Source organism: Ctenocephalides felis, unplaced genomic scaffold (assembly GCF_003426905.1).
Source record: "Ctenocephalides felis isolate EL2017-DRISC unplaced genomic scaffold, ASM342690v1 CF-g0.4_SCAFFOLD_01886, whole genome shotgun sequence".
NCBI lineage: Eukaryota > Metazoa > Arthropoda > Insecta > Siphonaptera > Pulicidae > Ctenocephalides > Ctenocephalides felis.
The window spans coordinates 129,894,287-129,916,669 of NW_020538040.1; the positions used below are offsets into that span (position 1 = coordinate 129,894,287).

The following is a 22,383-nucleotide window of genomic DNA, read 5'->3' on the forward strand; positions in this document are numbered from 1 at the left end:
TACATATTAAATGTTTAATACTGAAAATTAGAGAGAATCCCGAAAAAAATTTAAATATTTAATAAAAAAATTAACAGATACCATGAATAAAAACTTCCTTGTCAATATTTAGTAGTTTTATCATGTCATTTAACAATTATTTCTTCAATTATATCAAATGTTAATAAAATAAATTAAGTACATAAGGTAAATGTAATATATTACATCAAAGTGAAAATGTAAAAGATTTGTTAAAAATGGATAATTTAATTGTAAGAAATTTAGAACATCGTATTACATTGTAGACTTTCATTTGTAGAAATTGTCGGTGCTTTTCCTAAACAAACCTTGAGTTTGTCTTTGATTTTGTTAAAAATGGGCTCCTGACATAATTCCGTAACCGCTGCACACAATTTAATTATATTCAATTAATGATAATACAACAATAATTTATCTATTTATTTAATTATTTATTTATTTATTTATTCAACGCCCAAGGGCAATAATACAATATAATTACATTTTAAAGAGTACAATTATAAACTAAAGATAATATGTGAGATAAATTGAGTATTAAGAGTTCATAGATAGCTTTGATAGATACATAGTAGATATATACATAACACTTAATATATATAACTATACATAACTACAAATATATAACATCAAATAAAAACTAATAAAATTAAACATTTAATAACTATAAATCACTACTTAAGTCAGTCATTTAAGGATAATTTTTCTGGCTTGATTTTTCATATTTGTCACCGACAGGCCAAAGATATCAATCTCAGAAGCAAATTCATTTATTATTTTGATATTTTGAACATGAGTGCGCGTGAAACAAATTTGGTTTTAACTGAAGGTATTTCCAAAGTTCTGTTATTACGTAACTTAATGTTTGGTTAGTATGCACATCATCGAAATAAACAGGTGTTTCTGAAATCCTAATTAAAAAAAAAAAACTTATAAATTAATCTTACTTTACTAGCATACTCTATCAATTCGTATTTCTTAATTTTAGTACTTACTGTAATTATCTCAAACATTACTCTAGAACTGAAGGAACTTCTGAATTTCTGAATTGAATAATAATTGAATTTTACATCTAAAAATGTAGTTTACACATATATTTTCTTAAACTATATAGACAAATATTATAACAACTATCTTTCTATTATAATAATCAACCCAAAAAATGGTTAGTAATTTTAAATGGAAAATTAGTGGCAAAATTTGCAGAGTTCTAGTCGTTCAACCACAAAATCGTAGGTTTAATTCCACGTTTTGAACAACCTGGTGTCAAGCAATAGTGATATCTATTTTCTATTATAATAGATTTACTTGTTTCAGAAGTCAATTACTTAGTAATAAAAAAAGTGAGCATAATTTAGAATTAATTAAAATATTATTTCAATTATCATTCGAAGTTCTTTGTTTAGATTATGTTCAATCTAAATTTATTTAGTCTGTATGCAAAACCATTTTTATTTGTTTTTTATTCTTATCAAATTTGTTATTTTGATCAAAAAGGATTTTTTGGTTGATTTATATTGTTAAAACATTGTTTACAAGTTATAGTTGTATAGATTTTTCTTAATAATTTAAATATGTGTTTTATATAGTCATATATGCTTAACAAGTTATATCAGATGCTGAATAATTTTAATAAGTGATATTTATTATTACTAATAAACAAATACTTTTATTTGTGAAACTTATCATGTTACAAGTTTTATTATCATAAATTTTTAAACATACAATTATTAACAAACTAATAATTTTACATATGTCTAGAGAAAGGTACATCAATTGAATCTGCAAATGGCGAAAAGGAAGATGTACCAGACGAGAATTTACATACAATATGCATACAAAATTGCCAGAAGTTAGAAAGTGAATTGGATACTCAAAAGAAAGAGATTAAAAAATTAAAGGATGATTCAGTTATTGCAGAAGCTCTGTTTAAGGAGCAACAATATGAAATGGATATCAAAATTTCAAATGTACGGGACTTGATAATTTAATTTTATATTTTTATATTATATATTTGCAATTTAATTGTTAGGTTATTTCGATTTGTGAATTAACATTTTTCTGATACTTAATGCATTATTTTTAGTTGCGGAAACGACTAGAGAAAGCTATCAAAGAAAAGGAAGAAGCCGTAGTTAGATTTGCAGTTAGTGAAAAATCAAATATAGATATTGACAAGTTAAAGAAGGAAAATGAAATACTAGAATCGAAATTGAAACGGACTTATAATGAAAAGACTCGAATTTGTTCATTGTTAGATGCAAAGGTATGCGCTGGATTGTAATTTAGATTTACAGTGGTACCCCCGACTTACAAGCGGCCTGACATACGAGTGTTTTGAAATACGAGCCGCCAAAGTAGTGATTCGTTGTTTCCACATATGAGCAAAATTTGAGACACGGGCTTTGAGCAAGTAAGAGTTTTTTTGAAAAATGTTAATGACAATATGAAAATATGAAAAATTTGTCAGTTGTAACAAAGATTAGTAATGATTTTCCTGCCACAGAAATAATTTGACTGTTTTATGATACCAATTTTTTTTATTGTCATTCATTTAAATTATGTACAAATATTAATTGTGTAGTAGCGACTTACCCATGCCAATATATCAATTTTTATTGTATAGTTATATATGTTGAGTTCTCGTTTTTGTACATTTACAAAATATTTACTTTTATAACCGTGGGTCCAAACAAAAAAATGATCATGTCTTTTGAATTAAAGTATGAAATTATTGGAAACTAGTTGGTATTAATATTTTGCTTTGAGGTAAGTTACATGAACTTCTCGATATGTGTAAATAATCGACTTAATGAATAAAAAATAAATTAATTCATGAGTGATTAAAAGTATTACGAGTGGATTTGTTACACATAATTGAAAACGAATGAAGCCGTTAACTCGAAGTATTTTCTGAATGCGAATTTTCAAAAATCAACAATTTTTATAATTGAACCAGTTTTCGTAGGACTTTAATGGTTTAGTATGTTTATTAAGATCAGGTACTCTATCATTATACCAAGTAAATCTAATTTTAATTTTAACAAACGTCAAAAAAACTACTCATTTTCTCAAGCTTTGATATATTTTTTAAATTAAACTACTTGTCGTAAGGCCGTAATATTTCAGTAAGTTCTATAAGACCATGATATATATCGCCAAAAAAGTTCCATAAAAATCGGCTTAAATTTTTCTTTTTTCAACAGTTAATTACAAGAAAACGGCTCGGTGGATGAAAAATCTTTCACTTTTCTGCGATTTACAAAGAAACGGCTCAACCGATCGTAGTGCAAAACTCGATAGTCCTCATCGAGATACATCGAATGGCTTTTAAATTTTTAAAATCGGTCCAGCCGTTTTTGAGAAAACGTCGATTTACGGCAAAAAATCTGTTCACATACACACATATTTTTCACAAATTTGGTCTCATTCGATTCAGATTGGCTTAAAACGTCGAGAAAAAATAAAAATAGCGAATCGATTTTTTTGATGAAAACAAACTTCTCCTTCATGAACTTAAATATGAGGATGATGAGAATGTACGAGCGTAACACTTCCTCATGGTTGATAAAGGATAGAATTCCAGCTGATGGCCTTACAATAATTTATAAGCAGTTTTCTAAGCTCTAAAAGATTGTGGATAAAAATGTCAAAAAAGTTGAAACAGTTTGAGTATGAGACCAACTCATTTTGAATGGAAAGGAAGAAACAATAATTATAACAGTAAATAGTAAATTTATATTTAATAATTAAAAAAACTTAACAATAAATACAGTAATGGAACGAATTAATGGCATTTTAATGTTTTTCTATGGGAAAAATTATTTTGAGATATGAACGAATCGACATATGAGCTTAGTTACAGAACAAATTAAACTTGTGTGTCGGGATACCACTGTACATAAGAAAACTGAATAATTTAGAATGCTGAATATTATGTATGTAAATTCAATATAAAATATTTAATATTGAAACATTTATACAGAAATAATTGGGCATAGAAAAATTTATACAAGAAACAAATCATATGAAAATAAAATAACAGAAAAAAATTATACCTTGAAAAAATAAAATGTTGAAAAAAAAACAAGAAAATTATTAAAGAATTTATTCAAGTTGTGGATTAAATATTTAAATATCTTATTTTCCAGACACATGAGTTACTAAATGCAAACAAGGAAAAGGAACAAATTAAATTAGAATGTGGAATTTTACAGAATAAATTAAAAGCTGCATTAAATAGCTATAAACAAGAAGTCGAATCTCGAGTAGTAAGTTTAAAGATCAAATTAATTAATCATGTTTTATGTATTTATTGTTATATTACTATTATTAATTAACTTGATATTATTTTTTTATGCAGGCTGTCGAAAAAAATTGTGGCCAATTACGTGCCCAGTTAGATAAACTACAGGAAAATATACAAAGTAATGAACAAGCTTCTCAAGACTCACAAAAATTAGTCTCAGTAGGTCAGTAGTGAACAACTGAGAATAATTTATAATATTAATTATAACGAATATTTAATATTTGTTGTTTCAAGAACTAATTTTTGCACAAATTTTTATAGGAAAACTTCTAACAGAATCTCAGGCTCAATTAATTTTAGAAAGACACAAAAATAATGATCTCAATAGTAAATGCAATGAATTGCAATCACAACTTGCTCAAGTTACTTCTGATAATGAAAATGCTAAAAAGAGTATTGCTGAACTAACTCAAAGAGTAAGTTGGAAAATATAAATCTGATTTTTTTTTTTACTAACCACATTTTTTTCATTGAAACAGATTACTGAATTGGAATTAGAAATAGAACAAAAGGAACTTAATTATCAAGAAACTAGAAGCAAAGAGTTAGAAATTGCACATAAGCAAATATTTGAGTAAGTAATACAAATATATATATTCCTTGTGTTTCAAATTCAATACTAAAAATCAATTCTTAAATTTCTTTAGAGCGCAGACTACTATCTTGAATAATGAACAAGAAATTGAAAAGTTTAAAACGCTATATGAAGAATTAACAACTGAATTAGCAGAAAGTCGTAAGAAAGAAGATGAAATGTTACAATTTACAAAATCAGTAACAGAAAAAAATGTTGCACTTCAATCAAAATTTTCATCTTTAGAGGCTATGGTAAGAAATTTTTTTTTATCTCTACATTTTGCAGATTGGATATTTGATTTTGTATTTTATAAATGTAATAATTTTAATTGAATTGATTTTACATTGTTAACATCCTAGAAGAAAAGTTTGTTTTCATAAAAAATTCCAAATTGCTAATTTTATATTTTCACGATGTTTCAAGTCATTCTTAATCGTTTGAGATTATACTTGGTAAAAGTATGTGTGTGTATGTAAGTGAGCCGATTTTGACCTTTTGTCGATGTAGCATCAAAAACGGTTGAACCGATTTCAAAAATTTAAAAGCCATTTCAAAAAAAAAAATGTTCAAACTTTTAATTACTTTAAGGGGTTATATACACTTAGGATTTTCTAAAAATTTATTTTTTTTATTTATTTTTCTCAATGTAAATATATTTGAGAATACACACAAAAAATTTCATATCATTCTGGTGAATATTTTCGCAAGTTACACGCAAATTTGAAAAGGAAAACACGGCTGAGACCGAAGAAAGTAGTTAGTGATCCAGCAAAAATATATAAAAAATAACAGGAAGACTTATTTACATGTAATTTTTGACAACAATTCACAAACATTTTTGACTGTTTAGTCGAATTAGTATTCTAAATTTTATAACAGTGTTTAAATCAATTTCTGAATATGTAAAATGTGAAATTTTTTTCGACCGGTTCGAAAACTGTGAAAAACGCTGCATACATAACCAACGGCATATTTAATGAAATAATGGAATCACTACTGAATTATATGAAGGCAATATAAATTACAATTTGGGCTCAATACGCATTCAAATGCCCAAAAAGAAGATAAACAGCGCGAGATAATTTTAGAGAGCACCCGAGATGAAAGAATGGCTCGCAGACAACACCAGCTCGAGTTATTAGAAGTTTGCGAATCGGTGGAGGCTCCTTCATATGGCCCTGCAATAGGTGACACCATGGAAAATGAAAAAACAGTTTTTTTATACCATGCAATTGCTTTTCAAACTTTAAACGCGTTTTTCTCGAAATGGTGTTTTCAAAATCGGTGACCAATATAATTAGAAAACAGCTAATCCGATTAGCCTTACATTTTGACAGGATCTTCTTAAATATATTTTCTAGTGATTAACCGAAGATTTTTCCTCCCGCAGATCGGCTGTTACTTTTTCTATATTAAATATTTTTACTTGTAATTATTTTAAAAATATAGCTGAAAGATGCCTTTATACGGGTATACATTTTTGTTTGATTTAGAGACGATCGACCGAGTCTATTTTTTTAGAATAACCAAGGTAGTGCAAACTTTTTTGTTCACGTTCTCGTAAAAATATCAGAACCGATTTTAGAAATTCAAAAACTAGTCTAAAGATATCATTTGGGAAGACAGCTGCTTAGTATATGTCGATCGGGTCGTTACTTCTTAATTAAATGTTGAAAAACATTTTTTTTTTCGATTTTTTAATGAAATTTATAACGGAGATAATAGTTTATGGTCTAAACACACACCCCAAAATACTCACCTACGTAAAGTGGTTGAATTATAAAAATTATTATTATAAATTATAAAAGTTTGGAATAATGAGCCGCGCTGTTATAACATAACAGTTTGTATAGGGGCACTATAATCGTTTCAATGCCACTTACAGCTGGTTTATTTTTGTATTTTATAAAATACCAAATAATAATTAAAAAAATAAAATAAAATTATTTAAATAATTAATATATAATGTTTTATATGTAGTACTAAAATTTTTCTAAAGCACAAAATTGAATTGATTGATTCATAAAATTCAAATTACGTATAAAGTTAAAAATTTATATATATATATATATATATATATAAATATATATATATATATATATATATATATATATATATATATATATATATATATAAACTAGAAAGTTTGCATTGTGATTGTAATTTGATCCATTATTTTTTATTTAGGTATTAGGTCATTGCACTGAGAAAGATATGTTGAAATTAGCATTAAATGAACAAACACAGAAGATGACAGCTCTGCAAAAAGATCTGCTTAGCGAGCAAACTAAATATAAAAATGAGCGTGATGTTCTAGTCAGACATCTGGCGAGTAAAACTGAATCATTAGAAAAGATACAACTCAAATTAGCCGAATCTCAGGGCGAGGTGCAAGTTCTGAAGAGAAAACATTCCGCAGTAGTAAAGGTTGATTTATATTTTTATACTTATGCAAAATTCAGTCATTTATGTTTTTTCAATCAATCAGGGAATTCAAGTAAATTACATACTGCGGTACCCCCATTATAACAAGTATAAAGAAAGTAGGTACTCTGACTTTCGAGTGACCTGACATAGGTGTGTTTTGAGATAGCATTGGGCGAGTAAGAGTTTCTAGAAAAATATTAAGTTAGTTGTAACAATGATCTTCCTGTCATAGAAATATTTTTTTATAATAGTAAATTATTTTATAGTCAGCCATTTCATTTATATGAAAATAATAATTGTCTAGTAACAATCAACCTACATAAATAATTTTTGAGGCTTTTTGTACATCTACAAAATATTTACTTTTATAACCATGAGTCCAAAAAAGGGCCTTGCCACTTGAATTAAAGTTGATAAGGGGTATATCTTCAACTGAGCTCCTTACAATTATTTATAAGCAGCTTTCGTAGCTCTAAATGTTTTTTTATTTTTTTTATTATCTCTTTTATTTACAACTGTCCAGTAAAGGACATTCAATAAATTTGATGAATTTACAATAGTCGGCCGAAAAGGGATATTGTATACTACAAGGGCATGTTGGGCCCATGAATACAATACAATAGTCGGCCGAAAAGGGACATTGTATACTACAAGGGCAACTATTTACTTATTTAAAAAAAAGTTAAATATAAAATATTATTTAAAAATTAGTTAAAATTAAAAATTACGCCTAAGAAGTTGCAACAGTTCGAGCATCAGAATAGCTTAAAGAAGAATGTTACTCATCACCACAATATCATGAATGATAATTATATTATCTAGTGGGTGTTATTGTGCCTTAAGGCAAATTGCCAGACCGTAATTAAACATTCGACAAATGAAAATATTCAATATTTGTTCATTCAACTTTTTTAAATAAACCGTTTTTTTTTTAAATTCTTTGAGAATTTGGAAATTTTTGAAAATACTTGATTTATTTGAAAATTTTGAAATATGCTCAAATTTTTGTAAGATTTTTTTTTTAATTTTGTTTAAGTTTTTCAAAATTTAGTTTTTTTTTTGAAAATGATGAAAAATTTCGAAAATTTGACTTTTTTTTGAAACTTTGATTTTTTTTAATAATTTTCAAACTGCAAAATTGCCTTTTGCAAAAACGCCTCGCGATCATACAAATCGGTTATTCCATACTATCGAGAATGTCGAGGACATGTGTTTGAACCATATACGTAAATTTTAAAATTCAAAATCTTGGTTTTGAGATACGAGCGATTCGACATAGGGTGTGGTTTTGGAGTCATTATATGTATTAGAAAAATAATATGCTATTGTAGCCACAGTATTTTTGGTATTTAAATTTTAATTGTATACTTTGCCCTTCACAGGAATTGAATAGAGAATTACAGCAAGTCAAAAAAAATCAGGTAGAAAAAGGAGTTAACAAAGGCTCAAACTCTTCACTGAGTTCAATTGAAACTACAATAACACCACAAGTAAATTTTTTTGGTGTTATAGCTTGAAAATTTTATATATCAAATAATGATTAGTTATTGTTGCAGACTAATAATCAAGATATAGAAATACTTTTGGAAAGAATTCTGAAATTGCAGAAAATCAAAGCAAAACAAGCTGAAAAACTAGATTTCTTGGAAGAACATTGTAAAGCTCTTGTTGCAGAAATTCAAAATAAAACACGTGTCATGCAGAATTTATTATTAAGAACTAATTATTCCAAAGTAAGTAAAACATAGCTTATGATATTTTATTTTGAAAACTACATAAAAAGTAATGTATATCCAAAGTTGCATTTAATATAATCAACATATGTTTAATGCAGTCTAACAATAAGTTACACTTAATAAGTTATACTTATTGTTAGTAAAAATTTTTGAAAGCATTACTTTTTCTTTTAGTCTGATATGTCAGTATTATCAAAGTCTGAGTTTCCAAAAGAAGATTCTGAAATAACTCTTGAAATGTCTCAAATTATGAACAAAAACTTGCAAGCTCTGCTAGAAGATACACTACTAAAAAATGTAGCTTTGAAAGTAAGTATAGCATTTCATAGTTTCAGCTATTTATTTCTCGATTTAATTAAATTTTGTTTCAGGAAAATGTTGATACATTGGCATCAGAAGTGATGCGTTTGAATAAAATAAATCAACTGTAATAAAGTATTTTTAGATAGTACAAAAAGTACCAAAAAAATATATGTAATAATCATGTAGGTTGTACAAATTAATTTATTGTTAAAATTTCACTTCATGACTTTCCATTGTTAATTAATTTCTTATTGATAATTTATATATTGTTACTTACATGATGCATTTTATAGACATTATAAGAAAATAATAAGAATATATGTTATCTTTGCCATTGCATTCTATTGTCATTGATTTACAAGATATATATATATATATATATATATATATATATATATATATATATATATATATATTATACGGATATACAATCTGAGCGGAGCTCTATTCAAGAATTTATCATATCCGACTTCTCTAATCTGGACTTAGATCTTGTAACGCGTATAGACATTTTCTTGTGGTTTTTTACAAATGCAAAGAAAAATTTGTGTCGAAAGAAGAGGTCGCTTTTTTGTCTCACTGACAACTTTATGATTTTAAAGGTTACATAATAATATTACCAATAAGTATTTAATTTTATTACACAAATGCATTTAATTTGTTTTGTTTTTTTACAAATTATAAAAAAAAACATTTATTATTATATTATATATTGTGTAAAAGTAATAATTCTTATAATTACAATTAATCCTTGAAATGGAAATAGTAGAAGAGGGGGAAATGTGAGGTATTTTTTTTTTTTTTTTTGAAAAATATTTTTTAAAAAATGTATTGTTTTTACATATACATACGTTTACATTTTTTTTATTTATATAAAAACAATTATATACAATTATAAAATTATATGAATAATTATAAAATTGAACTTTTTTTTATAAAATTGATTTTAAAATTTTCGTTTTTACGAACTAAAAACATTGCAAAATAAATGAGTCATAGGATCAATCACCAAGTTAAAAAAATGTTTATTTTTAACTGGAGCAATAAAATAAGTAAGTGAATTTATCATCACAGAAATGGCAATGAGACGTAAAACCAGTACTATCTGGAATTACTTTCACCTAAAATATGGTAAAACAAAATGAAATTTTGTTCAAATATTGGATATTTAATATGACATTTGAAAAGAAAACACGTGGTCGTAGTCATCGGATATAACACGTCTCTGGAGCAGAGTATGATAAGACCGACTATAATATATAAATATATATATATAGAATTTTGTGATATGAGTGGAATGAATATTAAATGTTAATTATGAACAACACAACACTCACATATTTGCACACACTTTATTTAATAATTACAGATGTTTCGAGGCCTTGGTATGGCTCATTTTCAGTGTAATTTCAAAACATTAAAAATTATAAATAAAGTGGAAAATCTGAGTGTTGTGTTGCTCATAATTAACAATTATATTCAACAGGTTGAATTGAGAAAAGAATCTTTGATGTATATGTAATGTGAATCACAATAATTTATTTTATATAATGGTTGTGAATGAAGAACCATTAAACATATTATCAAATCAAGTACAAGAGTAATTGTATAAAATAGTGTGTAATAAGTTAAAATTAAAAGTGAAATACATGAAAAATTTATTTCTTTTGCATTCAAGCTTGCAATCAAATTATCACTGGCGAGTTACAGATAAAATTAATATTAAGTATGGATGTGCAATATACATAATATAGATAACAATTAAAGCATATAACTTCAAATTCATAGGCTTTGTTTAAAATTTACATGTGAGTTTTGTGCAAATTTACATGTGTGTTTTATATACATATGTACATATTTAATACAAGGTATCTTCAAATCTCTTCTTTGCAACTAGTTTAAAATATAGAATTTTATGATTCTAGCGCAACTGCAATTCTTTGTTTCTCGGGCGCCTTCTCTTTGTGTTGAGGCAACTCTTCTGATGGTACATCTGGTAGGTTAATATCAACTTCTACATTCTCATCCAATTCTTCTAACTCCATTAACATATTAAGCTCTTCTTCAACAGCATTTTCATCTTCTTGACTTAAAACACCTGTCAAGAGGCTGTCTATTTCATTTTGCTTATCTACGGCTTCCCTAGTATCATCTAATATTTGTTCAATTTCATCTAAAGTGAGGACTTCATGAACCTTTTTCAAAGCTAAATTTCCTTGTTTAAGACCATCCATAACTTGTATTTCAACTTGAGCAAATTCTATGTCCATTGCCATTTTTTCTAAATTCTCTAATTGGGCATCAGTGTTTTTAAGTAACTGCTCTTGGTATTTCTTTTTTCTTAGTAAACATTTTGCCCTATCCTTCCTGCCATTTAATAAACATTTTTTAGCTAGCTCCCTATCCTTCTCGAGAGACAGCTCGATACGTTTTTGAAATTGTTTTAATTTATCTCTCTGCTGTTTCAATTGCAAAATTGCTTTATCTTGTTCTGTAATCCTACTTGGTGTCTTTTTATGTTTCCCGAATAACGCACCCATGATTTTGTCTAATAATGTCAACAATCATACCATACAGTCAAAAGATTGCTTTCTAGCAGATTATTTTGGTAAACGTGGGCGTGACCAGTCTACGAAACTTAGTTTTTTTTGTGATTACAATATCATAAAATATTTAATCAAATCTATCGTTTTTTTATATTTATTACATTAATATTATTAACCTAACATCAAAGTGTTTATTATCATTCTATGCAGCTGCACCAATCCACTAAATTATTTTCTGTCAACGGTCAAAAATGTTTGAGAGGTTATTTTCCGAGACAATTGACGTTTCATTCAGATAAACCATAGATAAGCCATGCAAGCATAGATAAATAAGCATAAAGTTTCACTTGAATGTTTATCAAGTTTCAGTTTCGCACACAATAGCGCTGTTTATCGTATCGGCAATCAGGCTCTTCTTTTATTTATGTGGGCATCGTGTCTTAAGGCAAATTGCTGAAACTTCCCGTACAGTAACGAAATGTTCGAGGAATATTAAGTGTTTTCAAATAGATTTTTATGAATACTGTAACATTGTCTAATATTCATAAGAATTATATAAATTGAATTGCAAAATTGAAATTATTTGTTTAAAGTATATTAGAACTTTAGTTAGAATTAAAATTAAAATTTGAATTATTTTTGATATACAAAAAAAAATTTTTTTGGAAAAAAAATTGAAACAATTTTTTTTTTCAAAAGCAATTATTTTGTTAAAACAAGCAGAAAGTTCTTTGAATCATTCAAATCGGACGCTTAGCTCTCTCAAAAATTGATATTTTTGCACATTTAGCTCTGTACTAATCTAACTAATCACCTGTTCTCCCAATCATTACAAATTGATTGTTTTTTAGATCATTCAAATCGGGTACTCCGTTCTCTCAAAAACTCGATTTGTATTTTCTGTTGGTACAATCAGTGCATCTAATAAAACACGTTGTAAATTATAAAGTAGAACCCTTGTAGAAAATTGATAAATGAACTGCACAAGATTGTCAAATCAAAGTCAAACATACATAAAGAGTTGAAGATACAAGCTGGCACTATGTTGCTGTAATAAAAAAATATTGATTTAGACAACCAATAGATAGAGGAAATAGGCCGAACCATGGATGATAAGGTTGAAGTAGTGATAAATGAAGTCCCCTGTAGAGAAAAGTGAACGGCAGGGCACAAGCGAGGTCTCAAGAAACCGAAGCTCCCAAATTATATGAAACAGTCAGCTTAATGAGAAAAATGGTTTGCCAAGACGTCAGTCGTTCATAGAAATACGAAACGAAGAACAAATCGAGGTAAATCACTGGCACAAAGTTCAGCCGAGGAAACAGAAAAAGGAAGCAAGGGTACATCTGTCAAAACAGAACTCTAATCATAAAATGATAAAAAATCTTAGAATATTTTTCAAATCAAATGCCTTATTGATTGGGCCTACCAAAAAAGCAACTGCAAATTACTAAATGATTTGCCCCTAAACTTCACAGACTGGAAACCTATGAAGTTTTTATTTAAGTGTGTACTTGGTGGATCAAGGGGGGTACATCATGTAAATGCTCTTTCTCTAAATTTACAATCATCGCTATAATACTGAAATAAAGTTTTTATATTGATTTTTATTCTTAACGATGAGAGGTTCTTTCTATTTTGAAAATTGGAACTTTTGGATACATTAAGTCATTTCGCGAGGGTTCTTTTCGCGTTACATTCGAGTCAATACTTAGCAGTATTGTATGTTCATCCCTATTTTTAAGAAAATTTGTTTTTAATCTCATTTAATGGGTCTTACCTAAAGCATTGCTAGAAACTTATATACTCAAGACTGATCAGGACCTAAATCCAGTATTGAAGGATGCGTGCATGAACGAAAGAAAAATCAAATGTGAGAAAAGTAATATATATATATATATATATATATATTATTTAATTTAATTTTATTTTATTTAATTTTATATATATATATATATATATATATATATATATATATATATCATTAGTTATATGATATTATATTGTAATTTATATTGTATTATTATGACTACTATATGGTTATTTTATTATATGGTATATGGTATAATTTTATTTTATTTAATTTTATATAAATATATATATATATATATATATATATATATATATCATTAGTTATATGATATTATATTGTAATTTATATTGTATTATTATGACTACTATATGGTTATTACCATCGTTGTATTATGATCAATTATGATAGTCTCCAGTTAAGGTCAAATTAGGCGGTGTTTCCACTTTAAAATCTGTGGTCGTACTTTTTTTTGGAGCTATTCGCGTATTTTTGTTTAGAGCTTAATGGGGTGGCATTATGAAAGTACCTTTCTTTCTTATACTTTTTTCGTTTTTTTACATCAATTGATTAATAATTGGAAATCACTAAATCATTTATCCCTAAACTTCATAGGCTAGGAACCTATGAAGTTTATATTTAAGTGTGGACAGGGGGGGTACGTCATGCAAATGCTCTTTCTGTAAATTTACTATCATTACTATAATACTGAAGTACAGTTTTTATATTGATTTTTTTTACTGCATGAAGAGAGGTACTTTCCATTTGAAAAATCAAAATTTTTGGGTATAATAGGTCAATTCGCAAGGGTTCTTTTCGTGTTACATTCGGGTCAATTAGGTAGATTTAGTTTCTGTGGATTATGGCTGAAAATTACTAGTCCCAGGTAGCCGTGATCGTATGATGGTTAGGGTCCCACGTTGCAGCCGTGGTAACCCAGGTTCGAATCGCAGTTACGGCAGTCATTTTTACGCTTTTTATGGTACGCAATTCTAGTCCTCCAAACAAATTTATAGTATGAAAGGCCAATTGTAACGAGTCCCATTATCGTCTGGTGGTTGGGACCCCACGTTGTCGCCGAGGTAACCCAGGTTCGAATCGTGGTCGCGGCAGTCATTTTTAGGCTTTTAATGGTATGAAATTCTAGTCCTCCGAACGAATCGACAGCGTGAACGGGCAGCTGTTAACGGTCCCAGCTAGCCCTGATCGTCTAGTGGTTGGGACCCCAAGTCGTGGCCGGGGTAGCCCGCGTTCGAATCCGGGTCACGGCAGTCATTCTAGAATTTCTTATGGAACGAAATTCTAGTGCTCCGAAAAAATCAATAGCATGAAAGAATTATTGTAACGTGACCCAGGTAGCCGTCATCGTCTAGTAGTTGGGACCCCACGTTGTGGCCGTGGTAACCCAGGTTCGAATCCTGGTCATTGCAGTCATTTTTAGGCTTTTAATGGTATGAAATTCTAGTCCTCCGAACGAATCGACAGCGTGAAAGGGCAGCTGTTAACAGTCCCAGCTAGCCGTTATCGTCTGGTGGTTAGGATTCCACGTTGTGGCCGTGGTAACCCAGGTTCGAATCCTGGTCACGGCAGACATTTTTAGGCTTTTAATGGTATGAAATTCTAGTGGTTGTAAACAGTCCCAGGTAGCCGTGATCGTCTAGTGGTTAGGTCCCCACGTTGTGGCCGTGGTAACCCAGGTTCGAATCCTGGTTACGGAAGTCATTTCTAGGCTTTTAATGGTATGAAACTCTAGTGACAGGTAGCTGTGGTAACCCAGGTTCGAATCCTGGTCACGGCAGACATTTTTAGGCTTTTAATGGTATGAAATTCTAGTCCTCCGAACGAATCGACGGCGTGAAAGTGCAGTTGTGAACAGTGACAGGTAGCCGTGATCGTCTAGTGGTTAGGACCCCACGTTGTGGCCGTGGTAACCCAGGTTCGAATCCTGGTCACGGCGGTCATTTTTAGGCTTTTAATGGTATGAAGTTCTAGTCCTACGAACGAATCGACAGCGTGAAAGGGCGGTTGAAAACAGTCCCAGGTAGCCGTGATCGTCTAGTGGTTAGGACCCCACGTTGTGGCCATGGTAACCCAGGTTCGAATCCTGGTCACGGCAGACATTTTTAGGCTTTTAATGGTATGAAATTCTAGTCCTCCGAACGAATCGATAGCGTGAAAGGGCGGTTGTAAACAACGCCAGGTAGCCGTGATCATCTAGTGGTTGGGACCCCACGTTGTGGCCGTGGTAATCTAGGTTCGAATTCTGGTCACAACAGTCATTTTTAGACTTTTAATCGTATGAAATTCTAGTCCTCTGCATGAATCGACAGCCTGAAGGGGAATTTGTAAGCAGTGCCAGGTAGCCGTGATCGTCTAGTGGTTAGGACCCCACGTTGTGGCCGTGGTAACCCAGGTTCGAATCCTGGTCACGGCAGACATTTTTAGGCTTTTAATGGTATGAAATTCTAGTCCTCCGAACGAATCGGCAGCGTGAAATGGCGCTTGAAAACAATGAAAGGTAGCCGTGATCGTCTAGTGGTTAGGACCCCACGTTGTGGCCGTGGTAACCCAGATTCGAATCCTGGTCACGGCAGACATTTTTAGGCTTTTAATGGTATGAAATTCTAGTCCTCCGAACGAATCGACAGCGTGAAATGGCGGTTGAAAACAGTCCCAGGTAGCCGTGATCGTCTAGTGGTTAGGACCCCACGTTGTGGCCGTGGTAACCCAGGTTCGAATCCTGGTCACGGCAGACATTTTTAGGCTTTTAATGGTATGAAATTCTAGTCCTCCGAACGAATCGACGGCGTGAAAGTGCAGTTGTGAACAGTGACAGGTAGCCGTGATCGTCTAGTGGTTAGGACCCCACGTTGTGGCCGTCATTTTAAGGTTTTTAATGGTATGAAATTCTAGTCCTCCGAACAAATCGACAGCGTGAAAGGGCTGTTGTAAACAGTCCTATGTAGCCGTGATCGTCTAGTGGTTAGGACCCCACGTTGTGGCCGTGGTAACCCAGGTTCGAATCCTGGTCACGGCAGTCATTTTTAGGCTTTTAATGGTATGAAATTCTAGTCCTCCGAACGAATCGACGGCGTGAAAGTGCAGTTGTGAACAGTGACAGGTAGCCGTGATCGTCTAGTGGTTAGGACCCCACGTTGTGGCCGTGGTAACCCAGGTTCGAATCCTGGTCACGGCAGTCATTTTTAGGCTTTTAATGGTATGACATTCTAGTCCTCCGAACGAATCGACAGCGTAAAAGTGCAGTTGTAAACAGTGACAGGTAGCCGTGATCGTCTAGTGGTTAGGACCCCACGTTGTGGCCGTGGTAACCCAGGTTCGAATCCTGGTCACGGCAGTCATTTTAAGGTTTTTAATGGTATGAAATTCTAGTCCTCCGAACGAATCGACAGCATGAAAGGGCGGTTGAAAACAGTCCCAGGTAGCCGTGATCGTCTAGTGGTTAGGACCCTACGTTGTGGTCGTGGTAACCCAGGTTCGAATCTTGGTCACAGAAGTCATATTTAGGCTTTTAATGGTATGAAATTCTAGTCCTATGAACGAATCGACAGCGTGAAAGGGCGGTTGAAAACAGTCCCAGGTAGCCGTGATCGTCTAGTGGTTAGGACCCCACGTTGTGGCCGTGGTAACCCAGGTTCGAATCCTGGTCACGGCAGACATTTTTAAACTTTTAATAGTATGAAATTCTAGTCCTCCGAACGAATCGACAGCGTGAAAGGGCGGTTGTAAACAATGCCAGGTAGCCGTGATCATCTAGTGGTTAGGACCCCACGTTGTGGCCGTTGTAACCCAGGTTCGAATCCTGGTCACGGCAGTCATTTTTAGGCTTTTAATGGTATGAAATTCTAGTCCTACGAACGAATCGACAGCGTGAAAGGGCGGTTGAAAACAGTCCCAGGTAGCCGTGATCGTCTAGTGGTTAGGACCCCACGTTGTGGCCGTGGTAACCCAGGTTCGAATCCTGGTCACGGCAGACATTTTTAGGCTTTTAATGGTATGAAATTCTAGTCCTCCGAACGAATCGACAGCGTGAAATGGCGCTTGAAAACAATGACAGGTAGCCGTGATCGTCTAGTGGTTAGGACCCCACGTTGTGGCCGTGGTAACCCAGGTTCGAATCCTGGTCACGGCAGTCATTTTTAGGCTTTTAATGGTATGAAATTCTAGTCCTCCGAACGAATCGACAGCGTGAAATGGCGGTTGAAAACAGTCCCAGGTAGCCGTGATCGTCTAGTGGTTAGGACCCCACGTTGTGGCCGTGGTAACCCAGGTTCGAATCCTGGTCACGGCAGTCATTTTTAGGCTTTTAATGGTATGAAATTCTAGTCCTCCGAACGAATCGACAGCGTGAAAGGGCGGTTGAAAACAGTCACAGGTAGCCGTGATCGTCTAGTGGTTAGGACCCCACGTTGTGGCCGTGGTAACCCAGGTTCGAATCCTGGTCACGGCAGACATTTTTAGGCTTTTAATGGTATGAAATTCTAGTCCTCCGAACGAATCGACAGCGTGAAATGGCGGTTGAAAACAGTCCCAGGTAGCCGTGATCGTCTAGTGGTTAGGACCCCACGTTGTGGCCGTGGTAACCCAGGTTCGAATCCTGGTCACGGCAGTCATTTTTAGGCTTTTAATGGTATGAATTCTAGTCCTCCGAACGAATCGACAGCGTGAAATGGCGGTTGAAACAGTCCCAGGTAGCCGTGATCGTCTAGTGGTTAGGACCCCACGTTGTGGCCGTGGTAACCCAGGTTCGAATCCTGGTCACGGCAGATCATTTTTAGGCTTTTAATGGTATGAAATTCTAGTCCTCCGAATGAATCGACGGCGTGAAAGTGCAGTGACAGGTAGCCGTGATCGTCTGGTGGTTAGGACCCCACGTTGTGGCCGTGGTAACCCAGGTTCGAATCCTGGTCACGGCAGACATTTTTAGGCTTTTAATGGTATGAAATTCTAGTCCTCCGAACGAATCGACAGCGTGAAATGGCGGTTGAAAACAATGAAAGGTAGCCGTGATCGTCTAGTGGTTAGGACCCCACGTTGTGGCCGTGGTAACCCAGGTTCGAATCCTGGTCACGGCAGTCATTTTTAGGCTTTTAATGGTATGAAATTCTAGTCCTCCGAACGAATCGACAGCGTGAAATGGCGGTTGAAAACAGTCCCAGGTAGCCGTGATCGTCTAGTGGTTAGGACCCCACGTTGTGGCCGTGGTAACCCAGGTTCGAATCCTGGTCACGGCAGTCATTTTTAGGCTTTTAATGGTATGAAATTCTAGTCCTACGAACGAATCGACAGCGTGAAAGGGCGGTTGAAAACAGTCCCAGGTAGCCGTGATCGTCTAGTGGTTAGGACCCCACGTTGTGGCCGTGGTAACCCAGGTTCGAATCCTGGTCACGGCAGACATTTTTAGGCTTTTAATGGTATGAAATTCTAGTCCTCCGAACGAATCGACAGCGTGAAATGGCGGTTGAAAACAGTCCCAGGTAGCCGTGATCGTCTAGTGGTTAGGACCCCACGTTGTGGCCGTGGTAACCCAGGTTCGAATCCTGGTCACGGCAGTCATTTTTAGGCTTTTAATGGTATGAAATTCTAGTCCTCCGAACGAATCGACAGCGTGAAATGGCGGTTGAAAACAGTGACAGGTAGCCGTGATCGTCTAGTGGTTAGGACCCCACGTTGTGGCCGTGGTAACCCAGGTTCGAATCCTGGTCACGGCAGACATTTTTAGGCTTTTAATGGTATGAAATTCTAGTCCTCCGAACGAATCGACAGCGTGAAATGGCGGTTGAAAACAGTGACAGGTAGCCGTGATCGTCTAGTGGTTAGGACCCCACGTTGTGGCCGTGGTAACCCAGGTTCGAATCCTGGTCACGGCAGACATTTTTAGGCTTTTAATGGTATGAAATTCTAGTCCTCCGAACGAATCGACAGCGTGAAATGGCGTTGAAAACAGTCCAGGTAGCCGTGATCGTCTAGTGGTTAGGACCCCACGTTGTGGCCGTGGTAACCCAGGTTCGAATCCTGGTCACGGCAGTCATTTTTAGGCTTTTAATGGTATGAAATTCTAGTCCTCCGAACGAATCGACAGCGTGAAAGGGCGGTTGAAAACAGTCCCAGGTAGCCGTGATCGTCTAGTGGTTAGGACCCCACGTTGTGGCCGTGGTAACCCAGGTTCGAATCCTGGTCACGGCAGACATTTTTAGGCTTTTAATGGTATGAAATTCTAGTCCTCCGAACGAATCGACAGCGTGAAAGGGCGGTTGTAAACAGTGCCAGGTAGCCGTGATCGTCTAGTGGTTAGGACCCCACGTTGTGGCCGTGGTAACCCAGGTTCGAATCCTGGTCACGGCAGTCATTTTTAGGCTTTTAATGGTATGAAATTCTAGTCCTCCGAACGAATCGACAGCGTGAAAGGCGGTTGAAACAGTCCCAGGTAGCCGTGATCGTCTAGTGGTTAGGACCCCACGTTGTGGCCGTGGTAACCCAGGTTCGAATCCTGGTCACGGCAGACATTTTTAGGCTTTTAATGGTATGAAATTCTAGTCCTCCGAACGAATCGACAGCGTGAAATGGCGGTTGAAAACAGTGACAGGTAGCCGTGATCGTCTAGTGGTTAGGACCCCACGTTGTGGCCGTGGTAACCCAGGTTCGAATCCTGGTCACGGCAGTCATTTTTAGGTTTTTAACGGTAATAAATTCTAGTCCTACAAACGAATCGACAGCGTGAAAGGGCGGTTGTAAACAGTCCCAGGTAGCCGTGATCGTCTAGTGGTTAGGACCCCACGTTGTGGCCGTGGTAACCCAGGTTCGAATCCTGGTCACGGCAGTCATTTTTAGTCTTTTAATGGTATGAAATTCTAGTCCTACGAACGAATCGACAGCGTGAAAGGGCGGTTGAAAACAGTCACAGGTAGCCGTGATCGTCTAGTGGTTAGGACCCCACGTTGTGGCCGTGGTAACCCAGGTTCGAATCCTGGTCACGGCAGACATTTTTAGGCTTTTAATGGTATGAAATTCTAGTCCTCCGAACGAATCGACAGCGTGAAATGGCGGTTGAAAACAGTCCAGGTAGCCGTGATCGTCTAGTGGTTAGGACCCCACGTTGTGGCCGTGGTAACCCAGGTTCGAATCCTGGTCACGGCAGTCATTTTTAGGCTTTTAATGGTATGAAATTCTAGTCCTCCGAACGAATCGACAGCGTGAAATGGCGGTTGAAAACAGTCCCAGGTAGCCGTGATCGTCTAGTGGTTAGGACCCCACGTTGTGGCCGTGGTAACCCAGGTTCGAATCCTGGTCACGGCAATCATTTTTAGGCTTTTAATGGTATGAAATTCTAGTCCTCCGAACGAATCGACAGCGTGAAATGGCGGTTGAGAACAGTCCCAGGTAGCCGTGATCGTGTAGTGGTTAGGACCCCACGTTGTGGCCGTGGTAACCCAGGTTCGAATCCTGGTCACGGCAGACATTTTTAGGCTTTTAATGGTATGAAATTCTAGTCCTCCGAACGAATCCACAGCGTGAAATGGCGGTTGAAAACAGTGAAAGGTAGCCGTGATCGTCTAGTGGTTAGGACCCCACGTTGTGGCCGTGGTAACCCAGGTTCGAATCCTGGTCACGGCAGTCATTTTTAGGTTTTTAACGGTAATAAATTCTAGTCCTACAAACGAATCGACAGCGTGAAAGGGCGGTTGTAAACAGTCCCAGGTAGCCGTGATCGTCTAGTGGTTAGGACCCCACGTTGTGGCCGTGGTAACCCAGGTTCGAATCCTGGTCACGGCAGTCATTTTTAGGCTTTTAATGGTATGAAATTCTAGTCCTCCGAACGAATCGACAGCGTGAAAGGGCGGTTTGAAAACAGTCCAGGTAGCCGTGATCGTCTAGTGGTTAGGACCCCACGTTGTGGCCGTGGTAACCCAGGTTCGAATCCTGGTCACGGCAGACATTTTTAGGCTTTTAATGGTATGAAATTCTAGTCCTCCGAACGAATCGACAGCGTGAAATGGCGGTTGAAAACAGTACCAGGTAGCCGTGATCGTCTGGTGGTTAGGACCCCACGTTGTGGCCGTGGTAACCCAGGTTCGAATCCTGGTCACGGCAGTCATTTTTAGGCTTTTAATGGTATGAAATTCTAGTCCTCCGAACGAATCGACAGCGTGAAAGGCGTTTGAACAGTCCCAGGTAGCCGTGATCGTGTAGTGGTTAGGACCCCACGTTGTGGCCGTGGTAACCCAGGTTCGAATCTGGTCACGGCAGACATTTTTAGGCTTTTAATGGTATGAAATTCTAGTCCTCCGAACGAATCGACAGCGTGAAATGGCGTTTGAAAACAGTAAAGGTAGCCGTGATCGTCTAGTGGTTAGGACCCCACGTTGTGGCCGTGGTAACCCAGGTTCGAATCCTGTGCACGGCAGTCATTTTTAGGCTTTTAATGGTATGAAATTCTAGTCCTCCGAACGAATCGACAGCGTGAAATGGCGTTGAAAAGTCCCAGGTAGCCGTGATCGTCTAGTGGTTAGGACCCCACGTTGTGGCCGTGGTAACCCAGGTTCGAATCCTGGTCACGGCAGTCATTTTTAGGCTTTTAATGGTATGAAATTCTAGTCCTCCGAACGAATCGACAGCGTGAAAGGGCGGTTGAAACAGTCCAG

The 22,383-nt window shown here is 34.8% G+C and overlaps 2 protein-coding genes and 38 non-coding genes across 40 annotated transcripts; 39 read left to right on the top strand and 1 right to left on the bottom strand.

Moving 5' to 3' along the window:
* The first annotated feature begins 807 nt into the window (after positions 1-807).
* LOC113375899 (coiled-coil domain-containing protein 186-like) lies at positions 808-9,563 on the top strand. The gene is made up of 13 exons (XM_026615843.1): positions 808-844; positions 1,777-1,985; positions 2,102-2,281; positions 4,167-4,286; positions 4,379-4,487; positions 4,586-4,740; positions 4,804-4,898; positions 4,972-5,152; positions 7,089-7,328; positions 8,711-8,818; positions 8,885-9,061; positions 9,239-9,373; positions 9,436-9,563. Exons 1-13 carry the CDS (start codon positions 808-810, stop codon positions 9,493-9,495), a joined length of 1,806 nt encoding a protein of 601 aa, XP_026471628.1. The 3' UTR covers positions 9,496-9,563.
* Positions 9,564-11,069: 1,506 nt separating this feature from the next.
* Positions 11,070-12,145, bottom strand: LOC113377499 (charged multivesicular body protein 6-like). Its single transcript, XM_026617846.1, has one exon. The coding sequence runs from the start codon at positions 11,905-11,907 to the stop codon at positions 11,281-11,283; it is 627 nt and encodes a 208-aa protein (XP_026473631.1). The 5' UTR covers positions 11,908-12,145; the 3' UTR covers positions 11,070-11,280.
* Positions 12,146-15,240: 3,095 nt separating this feature from the next.
* Positions 15,241-15,312, top strand: Trnah-gug. The gene has a single exon. It is a non-coding gene; the product is annotated as a tRNA-His (tRNA).
* Positions 15,313-15,608: 296 nt separating this feature from the next.
* On the top strand, positions 15,609-15,680 carry Trnah-gug. The gene has a single exon. It is a non-coding gene; the product is annotated as a tRNA-His (tRNA).
* Positions 15,681-15,767: 87 nt separating this feature from the next.
* Trnah-gug lies at positions 15,768-15,839 on the top strand. Its single transcript has one exon. It is a non-coding gene; the product is annotated as a tRNA-His (tRNA).
* Positions 15,840-16,085: 246 nt separating this feature from the next.
* Trnah-gug lies at positions 16,086-16,157 on the top strand. The gene has a single exon. It is a non-coding gene; the product is annotated as a tRNA-His (tRNA).
* Positions 16,158-16,244: 87 nt separating this feature from the next.
* Positions 16,245-16,316, top strand: Trnah-gug. The gene has a single exon. It is a non-coding gene; the product is annotated as a tRNA-His (tRNA).
* Positions 16,317-16,403: 87 nt separating this feature from the next.
* Positions 16,404-16,475, top strand: Trnah-gug. The gene has a single exon. It is a non-coding gene; the product is annotated as a tRNA-His (tRNA).
* A 213-nt stretch (positions 16,476-16,688) lies between these two features.
* Positions 16,689-16,760, top strand: Trnah-gug. Its single transcript has one exon. It is a non-coding gene; the product is annotated as a tRNA-His (tRNA).
* An 87-nt stretch (positions 16,761-16,847) lies between these two features.
* Positions 16,848-16,919, top strand: Trnah-gug. The gene has a single exon. It is a non-coding gene; the product is annotated as a tRNA-His (tRNA).
* An 87-nt stretch (positions 16,920-17,006) lies between these two features.
* Positions 17,007-17,078, top strand: Trnah-gug. The gene has a single exon. It is a non-coding gene; the product is annotated as a tRNA-His (tRNA).
* Positions 17,079-17,324: 246 nt separating this feature from the next.
* Positions 17,325-17,396, top strand: Trnah-gug. Its single transcript has one exon. It is a non-coding gene; the product is annotated as a tRNA-His (tRNA).
* Positions 17,397-17,642: 246 nt separating this feature from the next.
* Trnah-gug lies at positions 17,643-17,714 on the top strand. The gene has a single exon. It is a non-coding gene; the product is annotated as a tRNA-His (tRNA).
* Positions 17,715-17,801: 87 nt separating this feature from the next.
* On the top strand, positions 17,802-17,873 carry Trnah-gug. Its single transcript has one exon. It is a non-coding gene; the product is annotated as a tRNA-His (tRNA).
* An 87-nt stretch (positions 17,874-17,960) lies between these two features.
* Trnah-gug lies at positions 17,961-18,032 on the top strand. The gene has a single exon. It is a non-coding gene; the product is annotated as a tRNA-His (tRNA).
* Positions 18,033-18,119: 87 nt separating this feature from the next.
* Positions 18,120-18,191, top strand: Trnah-gug. Its single transcript has one exon. It is a non-coding gene; the product is annotated as a tRNA-His (tRNA).
* Positions 18,192-18,278: 87 nt separating this feature from the next.
* Trnah-gug lies at positions 18,279-18,350 on the top strand. The gene has a single exon. It is a non-coding gene; the product is annotated as a tRNA-His (tRNA).
* Positions 18,351-18,435: 85 nt separating this feature from the next.
* Positions 18,436-18,507, top strand: Trnah-gug. The gene has a single exon. It is a non-coding gene; the product is annotated as a tRNA-His (tRNA).
* A 78-nt stretch (positions 18,508-18,585) lies between these two features.
* On the top strand, positions 18,586-18,657 carry Trnah-gug. The gene has a single exon. It is a non-coding gene; the product is annotated as a tRNA-His (tRNA).
* Positions 18,658-18,744: 87 nt separating this feature from the next.
* Positions 18,745-18,816, top strand: Trnah-gug. The gene has a single exon. It is a non-coding gene; the product is annotated as a tRNA-His (tRNA).
* An 87-nt stretch (positions 18,817-18,903) lies between these two features.
* Positions 18,904-18,975, top strand: Trnah-gug. Its single transcript has one exon. It is a non-coding gene; the product is annotated as a tRNA-His (tRNA).
* An 87-nt stretch (positions 18,976-19,062) lies between these two features.
* Positions 19,063-19,134, top strand: Trnah-gug. Its single transcript has one exon. It is a non-coding gene; the product is annotated as a tRNA-His (tRNA).
* An 87-nt stretch (positions 19,135-19,221) lies between these two features.
* Trnah-gug lies at positions 19,222-19,293 on the top strand. Its single transcript has one exon. It is a non-coding gene; the product is annotated as a tRNA-His (tRNA).
* Positions 19,294-19,380: 87 nt separating this feature from the next.
* Positions 19,381-19,452, top strand: Trnah-gug. The gene has a single exon. It is a non-coding gene; the product is annotated as a tRNA-His (tRNA).
* An 87-nt stretch (positions 19,453-19,539) lies between these two features.
* Positions 19,540-19,611, top strand: Trnah-gug. The gene has a single exon. It is a non-coding gene; the product is annotated as a tRNA-His (tRNA).
* Positions 19,612-19,696: 85 nt separating this feature from the next.
* Trnah-gug lies at positions 19,697-19,768 on the top strand. The gene has a single exon. It is a non-coding gene; the product is annotated as a tRNA-His (tRNA).
* An 87-nt stretch (positions 19,769-19,855) lies between these two features.
* Positions 19,856-19,927, top strand: Trnah-gug. Its single transcript has one exon. It is a non-coding gene; the product is annotated as a tRNA-His (tRNA).
* An 87-nt stretch (positions 19,928-20,014) lies between these two features.
* Positions 20,015-20,086, top strand: Trnah-gug. Its single transcript has one exon. It is a non-coding gene; the product is annotated as a tRNA-His (tRNA).
* Positions 20,087-20,171: 85 nt separating this feature from the next.
* On the top strand, positions 20,172-20,243 carry Trnah-gug. The gene has a single exon. It is a non-coding gene; the product is annotated as a tRNA-His (tRNA).
* An 87-nt stretch (positions 20,244-20,330) lies between these two features.
* Trnah-gug lies at positions 20,331-20,402 on the top strand. The gene has a single exon. It is a non-coding gene; the product is annotated as a tRNA-His (tRNA).
* Positions 20,403-20,489: 87 nt separating this feature from the next.
* Positions 20,490-20,561, top strand: Trnah-gug. Its single transcript has one exon. It is a non-coding gene; the product is annotated as a tRNA-His (tRNA).
* Positions 20,562-20,648: 87 nt separating this feature from the next.
* Trnah-gug lies at positions 20,649-20,720 on the top strand. The gene has a single exon. It is a non-coding gene; the product is annotated as a tRNA-His (tRNA).
* Positions 20,721-20,806: 86 nt separating this feature from the next.
* On the top strand, positions 20,807-20,878 carry Trnah-gug. Its single transcript has one exon. It is a non-coding gene; the product is annotated as a tRNA-His (tRNA).
* An 87-nt stretch (positions 20,879-20,965) lies between these two features.
* Positions 20,966-21,037, top strand: Trnah-gug. The gene has a single exon. It is a non-coding gene; the product is annotated as a tRNA-His (tRNA).
* Positions 21,038-21,124: 87 nt separating this feature from the next.
* On the top strand, positions 21,125-21,196 carry Trnah-gug. The gene has a single exon. It is a non-coding gene; the product is annotated as a tRNA-His (tRNA).
* Positions 21,197-21,283: 87 nt separating this feature from the next.
* Trnah-gug lies at positions 21,284-21,355 on the top strand. Its single transcript has one exon. It is a non-coding gene; the product is annotated as a tRNA-His (tRNA).
* Positions 21,356-21,442: 87 nt separating this feature from the next.
* On the top strand, positions 21,443-21,514 carry Trnah-gug. The gene has a single exon. It is a non-coding gene; the product is annotated as a tRNA-His (tRNA).
* An 87-nt stretch (positions 21,515-21,601) lies between these two features.
* On the top strand, positions 21,602-21,673 carry Trnah-gug. The gene has a single exon. It is a non-coding gene; the product is annotated as a tRNA-His (tRNA).
* An 87-nt stretch (positions 21,674-21,760) lies between these two features.
* Positions 21,761-21,832, top strand: Trnah-gug. Its single transcript has one exon. It is a non-coding gene; the product is annotated as a tRNA-His (tRNA).
* A 397-nt stretch (positions 21,833-22,229) lies between these two features.
* Positions 22,230-22,301, top strand: Trnah-gug. Its single transcript has one exon. It is a non-coding gene; the product is annotated as a tRNA-His (tRNA).
* The last annotated feature ends 82 nt before the right edge of the window (positions 22,302-22,383 follow it).

Coding starts and splice junctions, on each gene's coding strand:
- LOC113375899 (XM_026615843.1), top strand. CDS start 808: ATGAGTGCGCGTGAAACAAATTTGGTTTTAACTGAAG. Junction 4,488..4,585: donor ACAAAAATTAGTCTCAGTAG/GTCAGTAGTGAA, acceptor AAATTTTTATAG/GAAAACTTCTAACAGAATCT. Junction 9,062..9,238: donor TAAGAACTAATTATTCCAAA/GTAAGTAAAACA, acceptor TTTTTCTTTTAG/TCTGATATGTCAGTATTATC.
- LOC113377499 (XM_026617846.1), bottom strand. CDS start 11,907: ATGGGTGCGTTATTCGGGAAACATAAAAAGACACCAAGTAGGATTACA.